This window comes from Bombina bombina, chromosome 6 (genome assembly GCF_027579735.1).
Source record: "Bombina bombina isolate aBomBom1 chromosome 6, aBomBom1.pri, whole genome shotgun sequence".
Lineage (NCBI taxonomy): Eukaryota > Metazoa > Chordata > Amphibia > Anura > Bombinatoridae > Bombina > Bombina bombina.
In genome coordinates, this window is record NC_069504.1 from 347,312,036 (window position 1) to 347,336,163 (window position 24,128).

At 37.9% G+C, this 24,128-nt stretch overlaps 1 protein-coding gene across 1 annotated transcript in view; it reads right to left on the reverse strand.

The window, feature by feature from the left end:
- The window catches only part of ANO4 (anoctamin 4), a 675,069-nt gene extending 667,960 nt beyond the window's left edge, over nt 1-7,109 (reverse strand). Inside the window, 3 exon segments of the mRNA XM_053719254.1 lie at nt 3,939-3,942; nt 6,415-6,735; nt 7,037-7,109. Coding sequence (XP_053575229.1) covers nt 3,939-3,942; nt 6,415-6,735; nt 7,037-7,109 — 398 coding nt within the window.
- Nucleotides 7,110-24,128: the final 17,019 nt, after the last annotated feature.

Below are 24,128 nucleotides of genomic sequence, written 5' to 3' on the forward strand. Positions count from 1 at the left end.
TTTGGAAATTTGTTTCAATGTAAACAAATAAGCCCTGGAATGAAAGGGTTAAACCACCTACACCTTAACATTTATAAAATAAACATTTTCAGTTTGTACTACTGCAGTTTGTATTGTGCAGTAAGTTGTGTAAGATTTAGTACAAAAGCCCACAGAGCGCTCCAACCTACAGATGTTACAGGTTCCCAAGAGGCTGTAACTTTAAGGTTCAGCACAAAAAGTTCCAGATTACCTCAGAATGCATGCAAAACAATGTCACATGACTATACCTTGTACCATATGATATCACTTCAGAACAACTTTATTAATAATGTAACGTTATCAAAGTTCCTACATACATTTATGCATTACTAGTTATTGTAACAGTGTTCGGCTGAACTAACCTTTTACATGACTTTAAAGTGAAGGTAAAATTTCACGAATGAGTGCCCAGTTTTTACAAACATTACTAAAAACAGGGGCACTTTCATTCATGAAAGTTTATATTTCACCGTTTTTGTTAAAATACTTAACTTTCCTTCTTGCAAGATGGAGAGCGATTCCCCCGCCTGTAGCTCGTCTCTTCTTACATCAGCAATGACGAATCCGGCTTCCTCCAATCACAGCATTGCCTCAGGCAATTATTCCCCTTGGGGAAAGCCTTGATTGGAGGATGCCATATTCGTCATTGCTGACGTAAGTAGAGACGAGCGGCAGGAGGGGGAAATCGCTTCTTCCGGCTTCAAGAAGGTAAGTATTTTAACAAAAACTGTGAAATGTAAACTTTCATGAATGAAAGTGCCCCTGTTTTTAATAGTATTTTTAAAAACCAGGCACTCATTCTTGAAAGTTGACATTCACTTTAAAGCACCTGTTTGAGCTTTGAAGAGGCCCTTTACATCACAGGTGTGTGTGTGTGTGTGTGTAATTAATTTTAGCCCATTAAGTACCTACAGTACTATAAACCCTAATTAAGAGCTTATTTTTATACACTGACAGCCTTTGCAATATAGTGAAAATCAGCGCATGCTTATGCAAGATAATCTTTAAAGGATTATCAGTTTGCACATATACTGTCTAAAGGTTTGCCACTACTGCCCTGAAGATTAGATACATTTGCATATGTATTCTACAGTCCAAATAATCATACAACTGATTTTGCTGTGACAGTCATCTGCACTCCTGTTTTGTTGATATTTTTTACATTTATTATTAATATTGTCTGCAGTCTTTAAAGTGCACTATAAGTGTGAATCATTAGATCAAAGAAACAGAGCAGCAATATTTGGCAGATGAAATATTTATACTAGAGTACTCCATTAGCTGGCTAAGCTTTCTATAAGGAAGAGGTATGTGGCACTGTCCCCACTGATCTAATTACCTTTTCACTGGAAACTCTATCTACAATACTCTTGCTTACTTGAGAAACAATTATAAACAAACCCTGTCAAATACCTCCACTATACTTCCTTCCTTCAGGTCCTTGTGGACATTTTAACTAAACAAAATCCAATTTAAAAAGCAAAAAACACAAATATAAAAAACTAATAAATAAGCAAGAAACAATTTTTCATTGCATACTGAGTGCAGCACTATAATATATGTTTATTTAAATACCAGATATTAGCCACCATTATATTTACTTATATTCAGAAACAAAAATCATATCATAAAACAATCATCTTTTAAGCATTGTGGACAGTAAATTACTATTTTTACGTATGAAATAGTTTTATAATATACAGGCTCTTCTAGATAAATAGTGTATTATTTGTAGCAAGGAAATGCAGATGCAACAATGTACAATTTATACTTCATACATATATATTTAAAACATATTTTTTTCAAGATATAACTACAATTGTTTTATCATTTTCATCAGTATTGCTGCAAACCTGAATTACAGGCTCATATACATATATACTGTGTAGTTTTGCTTATGGTCAGTAGCAGCAGGTGCCTCAGAAAGTGTGCAGAATTGAAATATGGAAGAAAATTAGAAAGTTTTTAAAGGGCCATAATAGTCAAACTAAACGCTCTCATTCGTTAGAGCATATACTTTTAAGACAATCAACCCTACACTACCGTGTTGTTAAACCTCACAAAGGGGTTAAACACATAGTAGAAGTGATGCTTGGGCCTGCGGTGCACTGCTGGTCCTGAAAGGAAACCATCATTAATCCAATCAGCAGCACTAGGTGCATATCTGAGTCCCAGGCCCCCAAGCAGCATTTCTACTGTGCATTTAAGCCATTTGCAAGGTTTTAACGTACAGTAGTGTAGGGTCGATATTTTTTTAAAGTACATGCTATAAAGAATTAGGGCATACAATTTAACCACTATTATGGCCCTCTTTATACCAGCATACACAGTCATAAAAGTATAAATTTGAGCCTAGTGCCCCTTTAACTAAAAATCTGGTTATAATCTGGCTTTAATTTTAGGTGTTATCTACAATAAATGTATAAGGTAATGGCCCCAGGCAAATCCTTCCATTAGAGAACATCTCACAATACACACAAAAGTGTGTTCTATGCACTGCAATTTTTATTAAATAAATAAATAATAATTTTTTTAAAAAAATAAAACAGTTACTTGCCTCTTTTAATTCAAATAAAGCAATAAACTGACAGAGAAAAATAGCTTTATGTTCTAAAAACAGCTGAAAATTTTTAATCCACAAAATATAATAAAAACATAATAAAAAAAAATAAAATAAAAAAAAATAAAAAAACAGCTTAGCTTAGTTACCAATAAAAATGTATTAAAATTATAGGATACCAGAAAATGTTATACAAGTATACAGGACCTTCTATGTAAAGTTGAAACACTGAATTCCTAAGACAAATACTGTCATGAGCTTGACCGTTAGATCCCTGATACATAACATTTATGTATATAGTTCCAAGAAATGTATGCTTCAATATACAAAGGCTATTTTATATGCTGCTTGATAGAGCTTGCTTAATGGTGGCTACATTTAGCCACCAATCTGCAAGCGCTACCCAGGTGCTAAAAAAATGGGCCAGCTCCTAAGCTTTACATTCCTGCTTTTCAAATAAAGCTAGCAAGAGAACAAAGAAAAATTGATAATAGGAGTAAATTAGAAAGTTGCTTAAAATTGCATGCTCTATCGGAATCATTAAAAGAAAAAAATCTGGGTTTAGTGTCCCTTTAATGAATGACAAACTGCTTTTTAAATGACTGAAACCAACTCAGTTGCCTAGAATACTACATATGCTTCTGATGCTGATATTGTGGTTCTTGCAAACTAAAATAAACAGTAAAATATTCTGTCACTTGTATAAATGAACAGAAATTGCTTTAACCACTTGTTCGACTTAGAACAATCCAGAACATTACAAAAAAAATAGGATTATAACTGCTATCTTGATAGGTAATCCTAATGTGCACTTCTAATGTACTCAATAAAAGACCTATTAAAAAGGTCTTATTTAGCAAGAGACCAGATGAGTAATTCCATATTGCATATCTAGTGGTGACCATGATTATTATTATTCAATTGCACATGATGGATCTATTCATCTATCAGATCTAGGTAGTTACAGACCCAGAACTTTTTTTCACTTTCTGCAATGACAGTTTTTTTTTGTCAAAAAAAATCTGTAGGTCATTTTGAAATTAAATACCATTTTTAATTAGGCAGTTATACTATAAGTACCAGCTCAATTGCAATATACTGATTAACTGGACAATAAAGCAATTTTTGTAGTTTTATATATTATTTTGCAGCAGTTAAAGAGAGGCAGTCATCAATCAATGTGCTGCTCCTTTGCAGTGCAACCCCATATTTGACTGTTCTCTTCAAACATTGCTTCGCTGTGGTTGCACTGTGTTAAGGAAAATGTACACAATGCAGCCAGAGCAAAGTGCTGTTTAGAGAGAACAGCCTGTTTTGGAGCAGCACTGAAAAGTGAAAGTGCTAACGGTTTCCTCATGTGTCTCATTCTTTCTGCAGACATGCTGCATTTTCTGTGATGACATCTCGGATCACAGCATGTTCTGCCTTGGGGGTTACAGAGTCAAACATAGGGCTTCCTTTTCTGGATATATCTCTTTCCCTCTAGTTTACACTAATAGCAAAATAAATTAATTATAAAGGTGATTTCAACAAATAGACATTCGGCAGCACAAAATAAAAACAACGTGTATATTGTGTATTAGACCATAGGACAAAATAACAGCCTAAGTAAGAAGTAAAACAAAAACAATCAAGAAAATATGTTCTTTAATATCCATAAATAGCCTTAATATGGAAAATGAATCAGCCCTCCCCTTTTTCCATCTTTATTTAATATTAATTTTTGGTCCCTTTAATAGTGTTTAATGTGTACTATACATGCAATATGATGAAGGTATTTTATTTGTAGCGTTAAGTTAAATTGTCTTCAGTGAAATCCATTTGATATGATGTAATGGTTTTATGGATAATAAACAAAAAGTTTAGAATGCTCATTTTAATTTGGGTCAGAAGGTGACTTTAAAATAGAACAAAACAATCTGTAAACCAGCTTATGTGAGTTTTACTCCAATGTTTTACAGGATTAAAGTTCCCTGCTGCTAGGTTCTTTAAAACTATTAAAGTCTCTCAAATAACTACAGTATTTCTTTTATTTTAAAACATATGCCTGGCTTATCAATTTACCTTTGTGAGATGATAAGAGGAGAGAGAGAGATGTAATGAAGTAACATAACATATATCAAACACACACACATATATATATATATATATATATATATATATATATATACACACACATATACATACACACACACACGCACACACGTATGGTGACACAAACTAAGCCTCAGATTCTAATAACATAATCATGTTGACTCTACCTGTAAAGTATTATGTATTATTGGGACAAGCCTGTGATTGTGCACATCACATGCAACAGTGATGAATCATATGTAGATAATCAATAAGCGTTTATGACCCATATGAAAGAAAATATTGTCTTGATTAAGAATTATTTTTTTTGTAATAAGTATGTTTAGTGAATAATATCACAAGGTAATACATAGCATGCTGGCATGTTTCTTTGCATGCATGCCCATTTATCTGTAATATCTAAAGCATAGTGGATTTCCATCAGCAAAACTGGTAGTCAAAGTGTTTTTATCTCACAATCTATAAACTGGTATTTAAAGGAAATGCCTTGAAACAGAGGCACCTGCTTGAAGCTGTGGAGAAACTGGTCCACACAGTAGAATGCAATGTATCACCCAAACATAAAGAAAGTAATAGTCTGGTTCATTTGGAAGGTTTCATGCAACAAAAACAAAGATTTCACCAGCAGCACTAGGCACTAAGGAGATGTCCTATAGCAGAAGCATATTCTATTGGAGCAACTGTCTTACCCCTAAGCCACCCAGTGGGAAAGCCTATCTTTCCAAAAAAGGGGGTTTACAAGTACATACAATATATAACAGGAAGGTTTCACATTAAAGCAGCCCTGTGACCTCCATCTTCACGTAAATGCTATAACGGTTCCTCCAACAATGAAATACAAAATAAACATATATTCATTAGTTATTTTATATATACACACATACACAGTAGTTAATAACTACTGAACATATGTTTATTTTATTATTTTATTCATGGTCATACCCTAACACTACACATTCTCAAAGTAGAGTGCATTAGCAAGGAATATGATAAAGTAATCTTATAATATAAAACGAATTATCAGTTGCCATTTGTGGATGAAAAACTTTGGTATACAAACTGTTTTTCCTATGGAATAGTGAACTCTGAATTAGTCCAACATTGGCTGTCACATAGTAATAATAATAATAATAATAATAATAAACACCTTTTCTATATCCCAAGAAGTATTTTTTCCAAATTCTAGGCAAATATCACCCAATCTAAGTGTAGGCTTTACCGGATAAAAGGGAAAAAAAGGATTGAAATAAAGGTATACATAGGAAATAGGTTAAAGTCTAAAAACACTGATTTTAGAAATGCAGGATTCATTTAAATATTTTGCAAAAATATGTGATATGCTTACGTCTAAATCTACAATTATTTGTTACTGTAAAGAATATTAGTTGTGTGCTTGTAATATACATCCCATAAACACCAGTCACTAGTAAGGGATGTCACAAGTACAAAACATCACTAAGGACGTGCAGGTGTGGTTCCTGGTGTTAGAAGAATCCAGTAAACTATTTGTTGCAAACACAAAACAAAAAAGACTCTAAACTCAGAGCAATCCCTCAGGTGAGAGAAATAGCACTATACAACTCGTGTTAGCAGATAAAGCTTTACAAACGTGCCAGGAAGCAGATTACATGTGACCTGACCTAAAAACAGCGTATTAAACAGAGCGAGGGTGTCAGGTAATGTCACAGCATCTATATATCTCTGACAAGAACAGAAGTACAGCATGAAGTTGTAGTTACCGTATCCGGTGATTGGAGACCCCCGGCATCTGCTGCTGGTCCGGGCAGGGCTAGCTGGCATAGATACAGCTGATTCCTGACGTGGGGATCTCTGTATTACAACCCCTGTATCATTGGACCCATTTTTATTATCAATGGATTTGTAGCGCCTGAGCTCCAGAGCCCCTCCACTGAAGTCGTGCATGACTGTGCGGTCCCCCCTTAGCTTGCTCTTCCGTGTACAGAGCATGGCTGCAGCATGCTGACAGGTTAACGGGCAGGGGATCACACTCGGGGACAGATAAAGATCCCGCCTGTCTCTCTGCTGCTCAGCTCCGCTACCTGTAGGTGTGAGTTAACAAAACAGTCAGGAGTAGGCGAGCACTGCAAGTCACACCCCCAGCAGGTCCTGGAAGATATGTACAATACGAGTACGTAGTACTGCCTGTACACATATTTTACTTGTACTCACTGCTGTACAAGCACACGTGTATGTATGTATACTATATAAATATCTTTTTTTTTTTATTATGCTTTTTTTAAAAACAAAACCCTATCTGTGGAAACATTTTCACACTTTTCAAGTTCATCCTTATAAATGTCACTGCCATATGGGGGGGGGGCAAGAGGGGCAAATACATACCATTGCATTTTTGCTTCTTATATTCTAGATAAACACAAACTTGAGCCCTCTTTTCATGCCAATTAGTCACCATTTTAAAAACTGCGTAGAGAACATAATTATAACAAACAACTCTCTCCTGCTGTGCATGTTTCCAGTGATATTACTATGGTTGGGCCATTTGACTTATTTATTTATTTATATATATATTTTGCATCTCCCCCATCCTCCAGGAAAAAAAAATCTACAGATGCTCTTAAAGGACCAGTCAACACTGTATATTTGCATAATCAACAAAACAAGTAGCTCTGTCTCCAGATATCCTGCATAGGCAGGGTCGGCTCCAGAACGAATAAAATAGGGGGGCATTTTTTTTTCACAAGGGGGCACGTATTTACAAAGCATGTATGATAGTCAAAATAAGAGCAAACCTACATATTCTGCAGGAAAGTGTAGCCATCTTGATATTTCACTTATAGCCAATGCCATTTTTTTAAGAAATATATTGTAGAGGAGATAGGAATAACCGAGTCTGGATAACTTTTCCCTTTTGGTACACAAACTATATATGTGCTAAATCACTAGGTAAAAGAATGAAGTCTAAATCCTATGCAGTGCACTAAAACAGAGCCATTAAACTTAAGACCCCCAGTGCAATATCTCCTTAAAAACAATTCACCCCTTAATCACCATGATCCAAAACCCTTAAACAAATTCTCAACCATGTCCCCTAAATAGTCATGCACCTCGAACCCCCCCAATGCAATTAACCCCTTTGTTTGCAATAGCAGTGAGGATATTAGGTTTTCAGGTACTGATAATTTTGTAGATTAGATTTAGCTATACCTGTTTTGCAACAAACTAACGGATATCAGGCTACTCAATACAACCTATGTACTGTGAACCTATAAGAATATGATTGTATCATACAAATATAAGTCTATAAATGGCTACAGGCTTCTATCGATGCCTCAAAAGTGCACTGTGATCTTAGACTGGGCCTAAGATCACAGTGCACTTTTGAGGCGTCTATAGAAGCCTGTAGCCATTTATAGACATATATATATATGATACAATCGTATTCTTATCAAGGTCTATTGTTTAAGAAAATGAGTAACTCACAATAGTTAGGTAAAATTAATAGGGTTAAAGACAAGTCCAAAAAGTCTCTAATTAACTTCCAATTCCAAATAAGAGGTTAAGACACGGATGGAGCTCCTTGCAGATGTGTGATGCGACCTCATAGTTTGGCAGCTAACTCCGCCCCCAGCATGCACCATTACATAACAATTAATTATTGTATTTATTATTTTTAAAGCGTATGATCATATCAACATTTTTTAAGGGGGCACAGCATTCTATTTGGGTGGGCATTGCCCCCCAATGCCCCCCCTTGGAGCCGACCCTGTGCATAGGCAGCATATATATTTATAACCAGACACTAAAACATTTAATAACTGTTCACATTACCTATTAATCTAAAGATATATAATAACCTCTCATAACCACCCCTATACCTCTCCACTTGTGCTATATAAGTATATAACTTATATCAACTAGGAACAAATAAGTTCACAGTCTAGTAGACCCATTTGTAATCACTTTGTTTTTTCAGGCTGATGTGGTCACCATGGATTTTTATAAATAAATTGGTGAGACTGTGGAGGAGGAAGAAGAGATTAGGGAAGGACACACATTAGCATTAAATTAGGGCAACATAACATTTACATTTATTCTTGCTCTTTTCTGTTGAATCAATGTATATGCTCATAAACATATAACATTACATTTACATCAGAGAACTACAAAAGTCTGTGCATTAAAGGGACATTGTACTGTAAACTTTTCTACCCTTAAAATGCGTTCCCAAGAATCCCAATGATCAATTCAAGTGGGTTTAATAGGGGACATTTAATAGCATTGGCTCTAGGAAAGCTATGTTAAAAAATGCAGAAATAGTAATCAACTTCCCAGTGGGATGAGAGAGAGCAATACCCTTTAGAAAGGGTGTTCCTGCACATTAGGGGCTAGATTACAATGAGGCGCAAACGGTTTGCGCTAGCGCAATTGCCTTTTCGCAAGCCATTTTCAATTCTCTAATATTATAAGATGAGCAAAATCGCAATTGCGCCAGCTCAATCGCCTTTTACGCTTCATTCCTTACCACAATCTCAGAGTTGTGATGAACTGTTTTCCGAAAATACAAGTTTGCACAAAACACTTAAAAAAATACATTACAAAGTACACTTACACAAATAAACTTTTAACCCCTAAACTGCCATCCCCCAACATCACAAAGTAATCTTCAAATTCAAATCAGCCTATAGCATGAAAGCTTTTTCCTTCTATAAAAGGGGTACCTCGCATTCACTATTCAGTGTGTGGCTGGAGACAGTATGAAGAGGAGTTCCATGTTGAAGTTATGAAGAGGAGGACTGACGTCTGCTGCCACCGCCGGGTTGAAGATTAGATGATGGACCACAGGAAGAACATGGATAAAGATGGACAACCATCGGGTTGAAGATGGAGCGCCACCGGGATGAAGATGGAGCGCCGCCGCCATCATCATCGGTGAGTACCAACTTTGGGGTTAGTGTTAGATTTTTATTTTTTATTTTAGAGGGGTTAGTGGGTTTTTTCCACTAAAGAGCTGATCGTTTTAAGGCAAGGCCCTTTTAAGGGCTATTGGTAGTTATTTTTAGAATAGTTTTTATTTTGGAGTTTTTGTTTTAAGGGGTATTAGAATAGGATTTATTATTTTATTTTTGAGGGGTAATTGCTTTTTTATTTTCTCTAATTTTAGGATTTTTTATTTTTGTAATGTTAGGGATTTTTTATAGGTAAGATTAGGTTTCATTTCTTTTTACTGGTAAGTTTTATGATTTATTTTGTAATTTTTGGGTATTATATTTTGGGTTAAGTTAGGGGAATTAGGTTAGGGGGGTTAGATGACAGTTTATGACTTTGCAATGTGAGGGGATGGCAATTTAGGGGTTAATAGCTTATTTAGTTACTTTGCGATGGGGTGGCGATTTAGGGGTTAATAGTTTATTTAGTTACTTTGCGATGTGGGGTGATGGTGGTTTAGGGGTTAATTGTTTATTCAGTTACTTTGCAATGTGGGGGATGGCGGTTTAGGGGTTAATAGTTCATTTAGTTACTTTGCAATGTGGGGGTGGTGGTTTCAGGGTTAATAGTGTATTGGAAACTTTGCAGTGGGCTTTGTGGGGGTTATTAGGCTAGAGGCTTATGGTGATTCAGGTTAGCGCGTGAGTAGGTGTTAGGTTTTTTTAAAAAAAAAAATCTCCATTGATCTCTATGGGGGAATACATGCACGCGCACTCGAAAACCTAAGTTAGGTTTTTCATGCTTTTCGGGTTAACGCTAGCGCAAAATAAATTTTTTTTAACCTTTAATACCAGAACAAACCCGAAAAGCTTAATGCTAGCAGTGTTTTCGGCTAAGCAAAAAAAATACTGCACCACTTGTAATCTAGCACTAAATACAGTGAATTCTTATTAGCTGCTTGCCAGAGTACACTACACTGTCCCTTTAAACCTCAACAAACAGAGCATTTGTCAATATATATGTAATTTATTATATATTATGATCACTCTCCTAATACAAACCACCACTCAAAGACTCTTCACATAACCTGTGAAATATATGCTCTAAACCCATGTTAAAGGGACATAATACTCATATGCTAAATCACTTGAAACTGATGCAGTATAACTGTAAAAAGCTGACAGGAAAATATCACCTGAGCATCTCTATGTAAAAAAGGAAGATATTTTACCTCACAATTTCCTCAGCTCACCAGAGTAAGTTCTGTGTAAAAAGTTATACTTCACCTGCTCCCAGCTGCAGGTAAAAATAATAAAAAAAAAATGAAGAAATGAACAGCAGGTAAAATATCTTTCTTTTTTACATAGAGATGTTCAGGTGATATTTTCTAATCAGCTTTTTACAGCTATGCTGCATCACTTTCAAGTGTTTAAAAATTTGGGTATTATGGCCCTTTAAGGAAAGTAGAAAAATAAAAGAAATCTGGGTGCTCTTGTTGCCCTGCTGGAACACACATGGTACTGAGTTGATAGATCACGTGATAACTTCAGGGAGAGATATTATGTAAGGCACAATGGTGAGGGTTGCCAAGGAAGCATTTTCTAAAAAAATATATTTTTGACTGGTCAAATGATAAATTCTTAATCATTTAAAATTCTGTGTTTTGCAAACTTGGATACCCAATAAAGTCATGTCGTAAAGGGACAAAAACAGGCAATAATAAAATGTTCTAATGCATTACACTATTGCTTACAGAGAAGTATAGCTCTAGACTGACGATTCTCTGGTGGTCCATAGCTGAAAACTACTGAGCAAAGCAGGGTAAGCGTATGTGCGTAGCAGCGATCGTACGCTTGACACTACTGGTCAATGGTGGAGTGATTTAACATATCTACAAATAAAATACATACAAAATAATATGGCTGCATTGTCTCAAGAGCAGCACCATCCCCTTAGATTGTAGCTGTCCAGTCCCAGCTGCTGTGGGCCACTAGAGAATCTGCTGATGGCTTGTTAGTAAATACGGCCTTGTTAGCAAGATCCAGGGCCAGCTCAACCTTGGAACCAAGGGGGTCCAACGGGCCCAGGCAGCACTTGACAAGGGGCAGCACTTCACTGTTTGAGTCAGTAACTGTCAGACCCAGACCACTGCTGTCCTCTGTGGGGGAAGTCGCAGGCTCCCAGCAGCATAACCTCCTCATACACAAAGACACAGAATCAGTCAAGGTGGGACAAGTGCATCTCTTCCATAACTTCCTTCCCACTTATTGCACAATTGTGCATAATCATTGGTTGTATAAGCAGGTAGGCACACAGGCTTAGTAATGCCAGAGACCAGGCTATTAGGTTGCTATGCTTATAAGTAATGTTACTATGGGGGGGTGGCATCATTTTATTCTCAGACCAAGAAACATATTATTTTGAGCCAGCCCTGGCAAGATAACATCTTCGACAGCAGTGCATTCATACAGTTATCTAAAACTGGGGCACTGGCAATATATATACATGGTAGGCAATTAAAGAATTATGGTTTCTGTCCCTATAAAATGAGTCTTTATTAAGCTCAAACCACAACTATTAGTTCTTGATATAGCCCTACAAATATATATATATATATTTTTATATATATATATATATATATATATATATATATATATGTATACAGATATAAACACATATTTACATATGTATACACACACACACACACACACATATATATACATATATATATATATATATACACACACACTGAAGTCGTTTGCAGTCAAATACCTGAAAACATAAAAAATAATTTATTAAATTTTAATATTGAATAATGTGTTTACTGTATATGTACTGTACATATTTCACATTCCAATGTTCTTCATATATAGGAAAATGTTATTTTTATTTTAAATAAATATTTCTATTTCTATATATGTCTGTGTATATATATATATATATATATATATATATATATATATATAAGTCCAAGAGGAAAAAAAAGTGAATGGCTCCAGCACTGTTTCTTTAAAAGTGAAAAAACCTTTATTAAGGTGACATAATGAACAGACAGCAACGTTTCGGGTAACGCAGACCCTTAATCATGCTATGGATTGCTCTGCAGCACAGCTTTAAATAGGCCAGATGGCTTTATTACAAACATATTAACTCCATATTGGCTAAACTTTTTTTGACCATTAATGGAGATTACTACTGCCATCTATTGGGCCAATTCATGAATTGCGCATATAGAAAAACAGAAATTTTTTTTTTTAAGTTTAAAAAAAAATGTTAAGTACATAGGTAAAGTTAAACACGTGAGCAGTGATGCAAAGTTTAATCATGACATCCAAAATTAAAATGCATATATATATATGAAGAAAGATACAATTTATAAAAACAAATGGAGATTATAATCTCTATTCAAACCTACAGGATGTAGAGTTTTTAGTTGTTGAATCCACCATACCTCTCTCTTTTTGAGTTTAAGTTCCCTGTTCCCTCCTCTCCTAAGTTTAGGGATATGATCTATTATTTGGCACCTAAGTTGGCTAACAGTGTGTCCCATTTCAAGAAAATGGGAAGAAACTGGAAGGGTTTTATCTTGGCATCTAATTGAAGATTTATGCACACTAATCCTATCTCTGATGGGGCGTGTAGTTTCCCCTACATAGCCCCTCCCACACGGGCATTTTAATAGGTAGACCACAAAGTCTGTGTCACAGGTATAGTACCCATTAATTTCCCAAATTTTTCTGTCATTGGTTTGTGCTATGTTTTTACCTTTTATCATAGCATTACATTGTGCACAATGAAGACAGGGGTATGAGCCCTTTTTGGGGGTAGTAAGATAGGTAATCCTACTGGTGTTTGTACTGCCAATGTCAGCCTTAACTAAGGTATCCCTAATATTTTTAACTCGTCTATATGAGTATATAGGGGGGCTTGAAATTCAGATATATGGGGGTTAAACTTACCCAAAAGATACGAGTGTTTTTTAATGATATTAGCAATATGATCACTATGTGTATTAAATTCTGAAGAAAAAAATATACAAGGTAATTTATAAAGGTGTCAGAAAAATTTAAAGTAAATCTCAAACTGTCAGTGCACTTATTAAGCTCATCCACAAAATCTATTAAGGAAGAAATAGGGCCCCTCCATACGCCAAAGACATCATCTATATAGCGAAGCCATAGCCTACATTTAGTTTTAAACTCTTGATTGGTATAAACATTTCTCTCCTCAAATTGGCTAACAAAGATGTTGGCGTATGAAGGGGCCATATTCGAACCCATCGCGGTTCCACGTTTTTGTAAATAAAATGTGTCCTGGAAAAGAAAATAATTGAGATATAACAATATACAGTATTGAGTAAATCCTCAATGAAATTACTTTGTTGCAAAGAGAAGTTTGTTTCTTGTTTAATAGATTCAAGGGTAGCCTGAATGCCTGCTTCGTGGGGGATACATGTGTAAAGGCTCACAACATCTAATGAGAAAAGGATATCATTATCCACATCTGAAATATTAGAAAGTTTTTTCAACAAATCACCTGTATCTTTAAGAAAAGAGGTTTGTTTGGATGCAATAGGATTGAGAATCTTATCTTAGCTATATAGATGATGTCTTTGGCGTATGGAAAGGCCCTATTTCATCCTTAATAGATTTTGTGGATGAGCTTAATAAGTGCACTGACAGTTTGAGATTTACTTTAAATTTTTCTGACACCTTTATAAATTACCTTGACACGATCCTATACAAAAAAGATTCAGTTCTTAAAACAGATCTTTATGTTAAGCCAACTGATCGTAATACATTACTACAATATAATAGTTACCACCCTAAGAGAGTTTTTTTTTCCATTCCAAAAAGTCAATTTATAAGAACTATTAGAAATGTACAGGATAAGGATATGCAAGAAATTAGGCTTGAGGAAATGGCTAACAAATTTAAAGAGAGAGGATATCCCCCATCTATGATCACTAGACGTAAAATGAAGCTTTACATGAGAAAAGTGCTAAACCAAAGAAGAACAATAAACGTATATTTTTTTCTTCAGAATTTAATACACATAGTGATCATATTGCTAATATCATTAAAAAACACTGGTATCTTTTGGGTAAGTTTAACCCCCATATATCTGAATTTCAAGCCCCCCTATATACTCATATAGACGAGTTAAAAATATTAGGGATACCTTAGTTAAGGCTGACATTGGCAGTACAAATACCAGTAGGATTACCTATCTTACTACCCCCAAAATGGGCTCATACCCCTATCTTCATTGTGCACAATGTGATGCTATGATTAAAAAGGTAAACACATAGCACAAACCAATGACCGAAAAATTCGGGAAATTAATGGGTACTATACCTGTGACACAGACTTTGTGGTCTACCTATTAAAATGCCCGTGTGGGAGGGGCTATGTAGGGGAAACTACACGCCCCATCAGAGATAGGATTAGTGGGCATAAATCTTCAATTAGATGCCAAGATAAAACCCTTCCAGTTTCTTCCCATTTTCATGAAATGGGACACACTGTTAGCCAACTTAGGTACCAAATAATAGATCATATCCTTAAACTTAGGAGAGGAGGGAACAGGGAACTTGAACTCAAAAAGAGAGAGGTATGGTGGATTCAACAACTAAAAACTCTACATCCTGTAGGTTTGAATAGAGATTATGATCTCCATTTGTTTTTATAAATTTTATCTTTCTTCATATATATATATATGCATATTAATTTTGGATGTCATGATTAAACTTTGCATCACTGCTCATGTGTTTAACTTTACCTATGTACTTAACATTTTTGTTTAGACTTAAAAAAACATTTTCTGTTTTTCTATATGTGCAATTCATGAATTGGCTCAATAGATGGCAGTAGTAATCTCTATTAATGGTCAAAAAAAGTTTAGCCAATATGGAGTTAATATGTTTGTAATTAAGCCATCTGGCCTATTTAAAGCTGTGCTGCAGAGCAATCCATAGCATGATTAAGGGTCTGCGTTACCCGAAGCGTTTCTGTCTGTTCATTATGTCACCTTAATAAAGGTTTTTTCACTATTAAAGAAACAATGCTGGAGCCATTCACTTTTTTTTTTCCTCTTGGACTTATATATGAGAGGTGAGCAGGACCCTCTGGCTACCGTGCACTTTGCTAAACAACTCTGAACTGTTATTTTTGCTGGACCTATTGCTGGACCTATTGCTCCTTTTATATATATATATATATATATATATATACACTTATACACTGTCCCCGAAACGTCACTAATTTTGCCAAGTAAAAAAGTTTGTTAAAAAATCCAGCGAGTGCAAGGTCTGTTTCTGATTTTATATATATATATATATATATACACTGCTCAAAAAAATAAAGGGAACACTAAAATAACACATCCTAGATCTGAATGAATAAAATATTCTAATTAAATACTTTGTTCTTTACATAGTTGAATGTGCTGACAACAAAATCACACAAAAATTAAAAAATGGAAATCAAAAATTTCAACCCATGGAGGTCTGGATTTGGAGTCACACTCAAAATTAAAGTGGAAAAACACACTACAGGCAGATCCAACTTTGATGTAATGTCCTTAAAACAAGTCAAAATGAGGCTCAGTAGTGTGTGTGGCCTCCACGTGCCTGTATGACCTCCCTACAACGCCTTTGCATGCTCCTGATGAGGTGGCGGATGGTCTCCTGAGGGATCTCCTCCCAGACCTGGACTAAAGCATCCACCAACTCCTGGGCAGTCTGTGGTGCAAAGTGAAGTTGGTGGATGGAGCGAGACATGATGTCCCAGATGTGCTCAATTGGATTCAGGTCTGGGGAACGGGAGGGCCAGTCCATAGCATCAATGCCTTCATCTTGCAGGAACTGCTGACACACTCCAGCCACATGAGGTCTAGCATTGTCTTGCATTAGGAGGAACCCAGGGCCAACCGCACCAGCATATGGTCTCACAAGGGGTCTGAGGATCTCATCTTGATACCTAATGGCAGTCAGGCTACCTCTGGCGAGCACATGGAGGGCTGTTCGGCCCCTCAAAGAAATGCCACCCCACACCATTACTGACCCACTGCCAAACTGGCCATGCTGGAGGATGTTGCAGGCAGCAGAACGTTCTCCACGGCGTCTCCAGACTGTCACGTCTGTCAAATGTGCTCAGTGTGCCCCTGCTTTCATCTGTGAAGAGCACAGGGCGCCAGTGGCGAATTTGCCAATCTTGGTGTTCTCTGGCAAATGTCGAACGTCCTGCACGGTGTTGGACTGTAAGCACAACCCCCACCTGTTGACGTTGGGTCCTCATACCACCCTCATGGAGTCTGTTTCTGACCGTTTGAGCAGACACATGCACATTTGTGGCCTGCTGGAGGTCATTTTGCAGGGCTCTGGCAGTGCTCCTCCTGTTCCTCCTTGCACGAAGGCGGAGGTAGCGGTCCTGCTGCTGGGTTGTTGCCCTCCTACGGCCTCCTCCACGTCTCCTGATGTACTGGCCTGTCTCCTGGTAGCGCCTCCATGCTCTGGACACTACGCTGACAGACACAGCAATCCTTCTTGCCACAGCTCGCACTGATGTGCCATCCTGGATGAGCTGCACTACCTGAGCCACTTGTGTGGGTTGTAGACTCCGTCTCATGCTACCACTAGAGTGCAAGCACCACCAGCATTCAAAAGTGACCATAACATCAGCCAGAAAGCATAGGAACTGAGAAGTGGTCTGTGGTCACCACCTGCAGAACCACTCCTTTATTGGGGGTGTCTTGCTAATTGCCTATAATTTCCACCTGTTGTCTATCCCATTTGCACAACAGCATGTGAAATTGATTGTCACTCAGTGTTGCTTCCTAAGTGGACAGTTTGATTTCACAGAAGTGTGATTGACTTGGAGATACATTGTGTTGTTTAAGTGTTCCCTTTATTTTTTTGAGCAGTGTATATATATATATATATATATATATATATATATATATATATAAATCCCAGCAGTATCGTGTATGCACTTTCACCATCCGATAGCATCTGACAGCGTGCTATAGGAGTTCCATGTAAAAGGTTATGAAAAATCAAGCTCTCGCTAGACTTCAGACATCTTATGGAAGGTACTCTGTTGGTCCCAAAATGTCATATAATAAACTAAGGTTGTCACAGATGTCTGAAGTCCAGCGAGTTCTTGATTTAATTACCATATAAATATATATACATATATATATATATATATATATATATATATAGTTCAGGGCTCAAAATTTCAAGTCCTAAGCTACTAGCAAGGTCAAAATGTTACTCGCCACTGATCCTACCCATCACCTGCCCACACCCACTACCCCACCCTCTCTTTGCATATGTTTAGCCACTTTGAAACACCTTCAGACATCTTATGGAAGGGACTCTGTTGGTCCCGAAATGTCATATAATAAACTAAGGTGTCACAGATGTCTGAAGTCCAGCGAGTGCTTGATTTAATTAATATATATATACAGGGATTGCAGAATTATTAGGCAAGTTGTATTTTTGAGGATTAATTTTATTATTGAACAACAACCATGTTCTCAATGAACCCAAAAAACTCATTAATATCAAAGCTGAATAGTTTTGGGAGTAGTTTTTAGTTTGTTTTTAGTTATAGCTATTTTAGGGGGATATCTGTGTGTGCAGGTGACTATTACTGTGCATAATTATTAGGCAACTTAACAAAAAACAAATATATACCCATTTCAATTATTTATTTTTACCAGTGAAACCAATATAACATCTCAACATTCACAAATATACATTTCTGACATTCAAAAACAAAACAAAAACATATCAGTGACCAATATAGCCACCTTTCTTTGCAAGGACACTCAAAAGCCTGCCATCCATGGATTCTGTCAGTGTTTTGATCTGTTCACCATCAACATTGCGTGCAGCAGCAACCACAGCCTCCCAGACACTGTTCAGAGTGTCATGATTTCCTCCGTTCATTGCCGTGTCGCCGCGGCTCCCGGATCTTCTCTGTGTATCTGACGTCACGTTGCTTAGCAACGTGACGCTTTCTCGACACACCCCTCTGATGACGTTGACGCTCCTGCCTTTAAACCACGGCGGGAGATCTGAATCGGGGCCTGTTTGTTTGATCCCCTGGAGTTTGTGAGTACCTTGTCAATATCTGTTTTCTTGATACCGACTTCTGCCTGCCTGACCAAGCCTTTTGCCTTAACCCTTTTGCTGATATTTGGATACCGACTTCTGCCTGCCTGACCAAGCCTTTTGCCTTAACCCTTTTGCTGATATTTGGATACCGACTTCTGCCTGCCTGACCAAGCCTTTTGCCTTAACCCTTTTGCTGATATTTGGATACCGACTTCTGCCTGCCTGACCTTGCTTTTTGCCTTATTCCACAATCTTTTCGTTGATTAATAATAACCTGCTTAAAGGGACATATTCTTTTACAAAACTGCAAAGGAGAACTTTGACTTTCTGTTTTGTTAATAACCTGCTTAAAGGGACATTTACTTTTACAAGTTGCAAAGGAGAACTTTGACTTTCTGTTTTGTTATAAACCTGCTTAAAGGGACATTTACTTTTACAAGTTGCAAAGGAGAACTTTGACTTTCTGTTTTGTTATAAGCCTGCTTAAAGGGACATTTACTTTTACAAAGCTGCAAAAGGGAACTTTGTTACAAGCCTGCTAATAAGGACCTTTTTTCTAAGCTGCAAATAAGAGCATTTCCTTTATATTCTTTGACCTGCTTAAAGGGACGTTTTTTCCTTTGTGGCTTCCCTGCATTCTGGAGCAAATATTATTTTTTTAACCTTTCTCATCTGTTTCCTGAGTGGGTCACGTCCTGGATATTTCTCAGTGTGCTAGCGTGTGCTTTCTATTTCACGCTAGCAGTTGGGTTGCATCCCGGACTGATTCCAAAGCGGCTGACATTACAAACAGGCCATAAAAATGGACCCCACTGAATTATCCATGGCCGTGGCTCACCAGGGACAGCTTTTGGGATCTCATGCCACTCACTTGCAGTCTCTGGACACTAAACTTGATCAAATAACTGCTCTATTACAAAATTTGGTTGCTACCGCACCTCCCAATCCTAATCCCAATCCTAATCCTATTGAGGCATTACCTCCTACGATTCCTAACAATCAGTCTCAGGTACAACTAAGCCCCAGGATACCTCTTCCGGATAAATATGATGGGAATCCTGAAGAATGTAGAGGCTTTCTGAATCAATGCCGTCTTCATTTCCGAAATAGCCCTACTCTTTTTGCTACTCCCTCTTCTAGAATCACATTTCTTATTTCCTTAATGAAAGGAAAAGCCTTGGCTTGGGTATCACCTTTGCTAGAAAAGAATGATCCTATACTTTTGGATGTTGATACATTTTTATCTATGTTCTCAAATGTATTCGATAAACCTGGAAGGTCATCCGCTGCTGAAGCCACTCTCCTGGATTTACGTCAAGGTAATCAACCAGTCTCTCAATACGCTATTGAGTTCCGCACCCTTGCCTCTGAAACCACTTGGAATCAGGGAGCACTCAGAGCCGCTTTCCGTAAAGGACTTTCTGAGCGTCTCAAGGATGAATTGGTGTATCGTGAACTTCCAGAGTCCTTAGAAGCCTTAATAAATCTCTGTATCAGTCTCGACGCCAGGTTTCATGAACGCCAACAAGAAAAGGATAGAACACAGAGGTCTTCAACTCGAACTCCTTTTCGTTTGGCTCCTCGTTTTTCTAATCCAGTCACTCCAGTCTCTCCTACTACTGATCAGGCTGAACCCATGGAAGTGGGAAGTATAAAATTAACTGAGACTGAACGCTTGAGAAGACGGACTCTTGGCTTATGTCTGTACTGTGGCCTTAAAGGGCATTTATTAAGGGATTGTCCTACTAGACCAGTAAAAGCCAGGGCTTAACTCTAGTCCAGGGAACTGAGTTAAGCCAAAACAGTGGTCATTCCCTATACAAGAAACTCTTTGTTCCAGTAACCCTTCTAATTGGACATAAGAAGATTTATACTCAAGCTCTAATCGATTCTGGTGCTGGAGGAGTGTTCATTGACTCTACATTCATCTCTACTCACTCTATACCTTTATTAAAAAAAGAGTATTCCATTTCAGTCTCTACGGTCAGTGGAGATCCTTTGGGTTCTGGATATATTCAATTTTCTACTCAACCCTTACTCCTCACCGTAGGAATACTTCATTCCGAGACAATTTGTTTTGATGTCATCCCCACTCCGCAATTTCCCATTATCTTGGGATTACCCTGGCTCCAGATTCACAATCCCATTTTTTCTTGGACTTTCGGTGAACTCACTTCCTGGGGATCTACATGCCAGACTAAATGTCTTCAAAAGATTACCAAGTTACCACTCACTATTGCTCTCACAGTCGAAACTCCGGACTCCTTACCTATGCCTTATCATGACTTTGTGGATGTTTTCTCCAAAAAAGAAGCTGAACGACTTCCTCCTCACCGCCCTTTTGATTGTCCCATTGATCTCCTTCCCGGGGCTGCCTATCCTCGAGGCAAGACATATCCACTTTCTAAACCAGAAAACATGGCTTTGGAAGAATATATTAAAGACAATCTGGCTAGAGGATTTATTCGACCCTCCTCTTCCCCTGTAGGGGCTGGTTTCTTTTTTGTAGGAAAAAAGGATGGTGGATTACGACCCTGTATTGATTACCGAGGATTAAATCAGATTACCATCAAGAACAGTTATCCTCTGCCCCTTATTCCTGAACTTTTTACTTATCTTCAGGGAGCCACCATTTTCACCAAACTCGACCTACGTGGTGCATACAATTTGATCCGTATGCGCAAAGGAGATGAGTGGAAGACTGCCTTTAACACTCGATTTGGGCATTATGAATATTTGGTCATGCCCTTCGGGCTATGCAATGCTCCGGCGGTTTTCCAACATTTTGTAAACGAGATCTTTCGTGATTTTTTGAATATCTTTGTCATCATATACCTTGACGACATCTTAATTTTTTCTCAGAACCACCAAGATCATGTGCACCACGTCAAGAAAGTACTTCAACGTCTAAGAGAATTCCATCTGTTTGCTAAACTGGAGAAATGTTCTTTCCATCAAAAATCCATACCCTTTCTGGGTTATGTAATATCGGCATCTGGATTTGAAATGGACCCTACTAAACTTTCTGCCATTTTGGATTGGCCTAGACCTGATTCTTTGAAGGCTTTACAACGTTTTCTAGGCTTTGCCAACTACTACAGGAAGTTCATCAAGAATTTTGCTACTATTACTTCTCCTCTTACTTCTCTCACTAGAAAAGGACAAAACTGTAAAAGATGGCCTACTGAGGCTATAGAAGCTTTTGAGTCTCTCAAAGAAGCTTTTTCCTCAGCACCTATTCTCCGTCATCCAAATCCTGAGTTTCAATTTATCTTGGAAGTTGATGCTTCCTCTGTTGCTGCTGGAGCTGTTCTGTCTCAACGAATACCAGAGACTGGAAAGATTCATCCTGTTGCTTTCTTCTCTAAAAAATTCACTCCTTCTGAATTTAACTATGACGTAGGGAATAAAGAGTTGCTTGCCATCAAAATGGCATTGGATGAATGGAGACATTGGCTGGAAGGTACTTCTTTGCCATTTACTATACTCACTGATCATAAGAACCTTCTGTATCTCCAAACAGCCAAACGATTGAATTCCAGGCAAGCACGCTGGTCATTATTCTTCTCCCGGTTTCACTATAATTTGTCTTACATACCTGGTTCAAAAAATATTAAAGCAGACGCCCTTTCCAGACAATTTCAAGATACCCCAGTTCCTGAGTCTGGTACCATTCTCCAACCTCATGAAGTCATAGCCCAGTTAACAACTTCCTGGTTACAAGAATTACAGTCTGCTCAAGAGAATCTTCCTTTGTCCTGTAAACCTCCCGATGGTTTACTCTTTGTTCCTGAACGCCTTCGTTCCAAGATTTTATTTTGGGCTCATGATAGTCCCCTTTCTGGACATCCTGGCATCAGTATTACGACTCGAAACCTCAAACAACATGTCTGGTGGCCTACTCTCTCTCAAGATGTGAAGGATTACGTCTCAGTATGCACACAATGTGCCATGAACAAAACTCCACGCCAACTTCCTTCAGGATTGCTCCAACCATTGCCTATACCTCACCAGCCTTGGACTCATGTATCCATGGACTTCATTACTGACCTTCCCTTGTCCGCTGGAAACAATACTATCTGGGTGGTGGTCGACAGGTTCACTAAGACTGCCCATTTTGTACCCTTACCAGGATTACCATCTGCCAAAAGACTCTCTGAACTTTTTATTTCACATATTGTAAGAATCCATGGATTTCCTCTAGATATTGTTTCAGATAGAGGGGTACAGTTTGTCTCTCGATTTTGGAGGTCACTTTGTAAACATTTTGGAACTACTATATCTCTCTCTACTTCTCACCACCCACAATCGAATGGTCAGACTGAAAGAGTAAACCAGTGTCTTGAAACATTTCTTAGATATTATGTGGATCATTATCACTCTAACTGGACTTCTTACCTTCCTTTGGCTGAATTGGCTCATAATGCCCGGTACAATTCCTCCCTTCAGACTTCTCCTTTTCATGCAGCTTACGGATATCAGCCCAGAACATTCCCTTTGCATACTTCCTCCACAGTGAATCCTGCTTCTGATCTTACAGCCCGAAGATTAACTCGACATTGGCGGAAAATACATCGTATTCTTTCTGTAACTTCAAAACGTTACAAGTTCTTTTCAGACCTTCGACGGAAGAAGGCTCCCAAATATCGCCCTGGTGATAAAGTTTGGATTTCCTCTCGATTTCTTCGCCTGAAACAACCTTCTAACAAATTGGGACCACGATACGTGGGTCCTTTCCGAATACTGGGTCAGGTGTGTTCCACTGCTTATAAGGTGGCTTTACCCAAGACTCTCAAAGTCCATCCGGTATTCCATGTTTCTCTTTTAAAACCTGTAATGACTAACAGGTATTCTAAGCCTTTTTCTAAACCTCCACCGTTATTTGTGCATGGACACCCTGAGTTTGAGATCAGCCATATTCTAGATTCCAAGTTGCGTGGCAAGAAATTGTATTATCTCATTCATTGGAAAGGTTATCCAGTCACGGAACGTTCTTGGGAACCGGCTCATCAAGTACATGCTCCTACTTTGATCAAGACCTTCCACAAGACTCATCCTGATAGGCCTGGTCCTGTCCCCCGGAGGGGTCCTTGAGGAGGGGGGTACTGTCATGATTTCCTCCGTTCATTGCCGTGTCGCCGCGGCTCCCGGATCTTCTCTGTGTATCTGACGTCACGTTGCTTAGCAACGTGACGCTTTCTCGACACACCCCTCTGATGACGTTGACGCTCCTGCCTTTAAACCACGGCGGGAGATCTGAATCGGGGCCTGTTTGTTTGATCCCCTGGAGTTTGTGAGTACCTTGTCAATATCTGTTTTCTTGATACCGACTTCTGCCTGCCTGACCAAGCCTTTTGCCTTAACCCTTTTGCTGATATTTGGATACCGACTTCTGCCTGCCTGACCAAGCCTTTTGCCTTA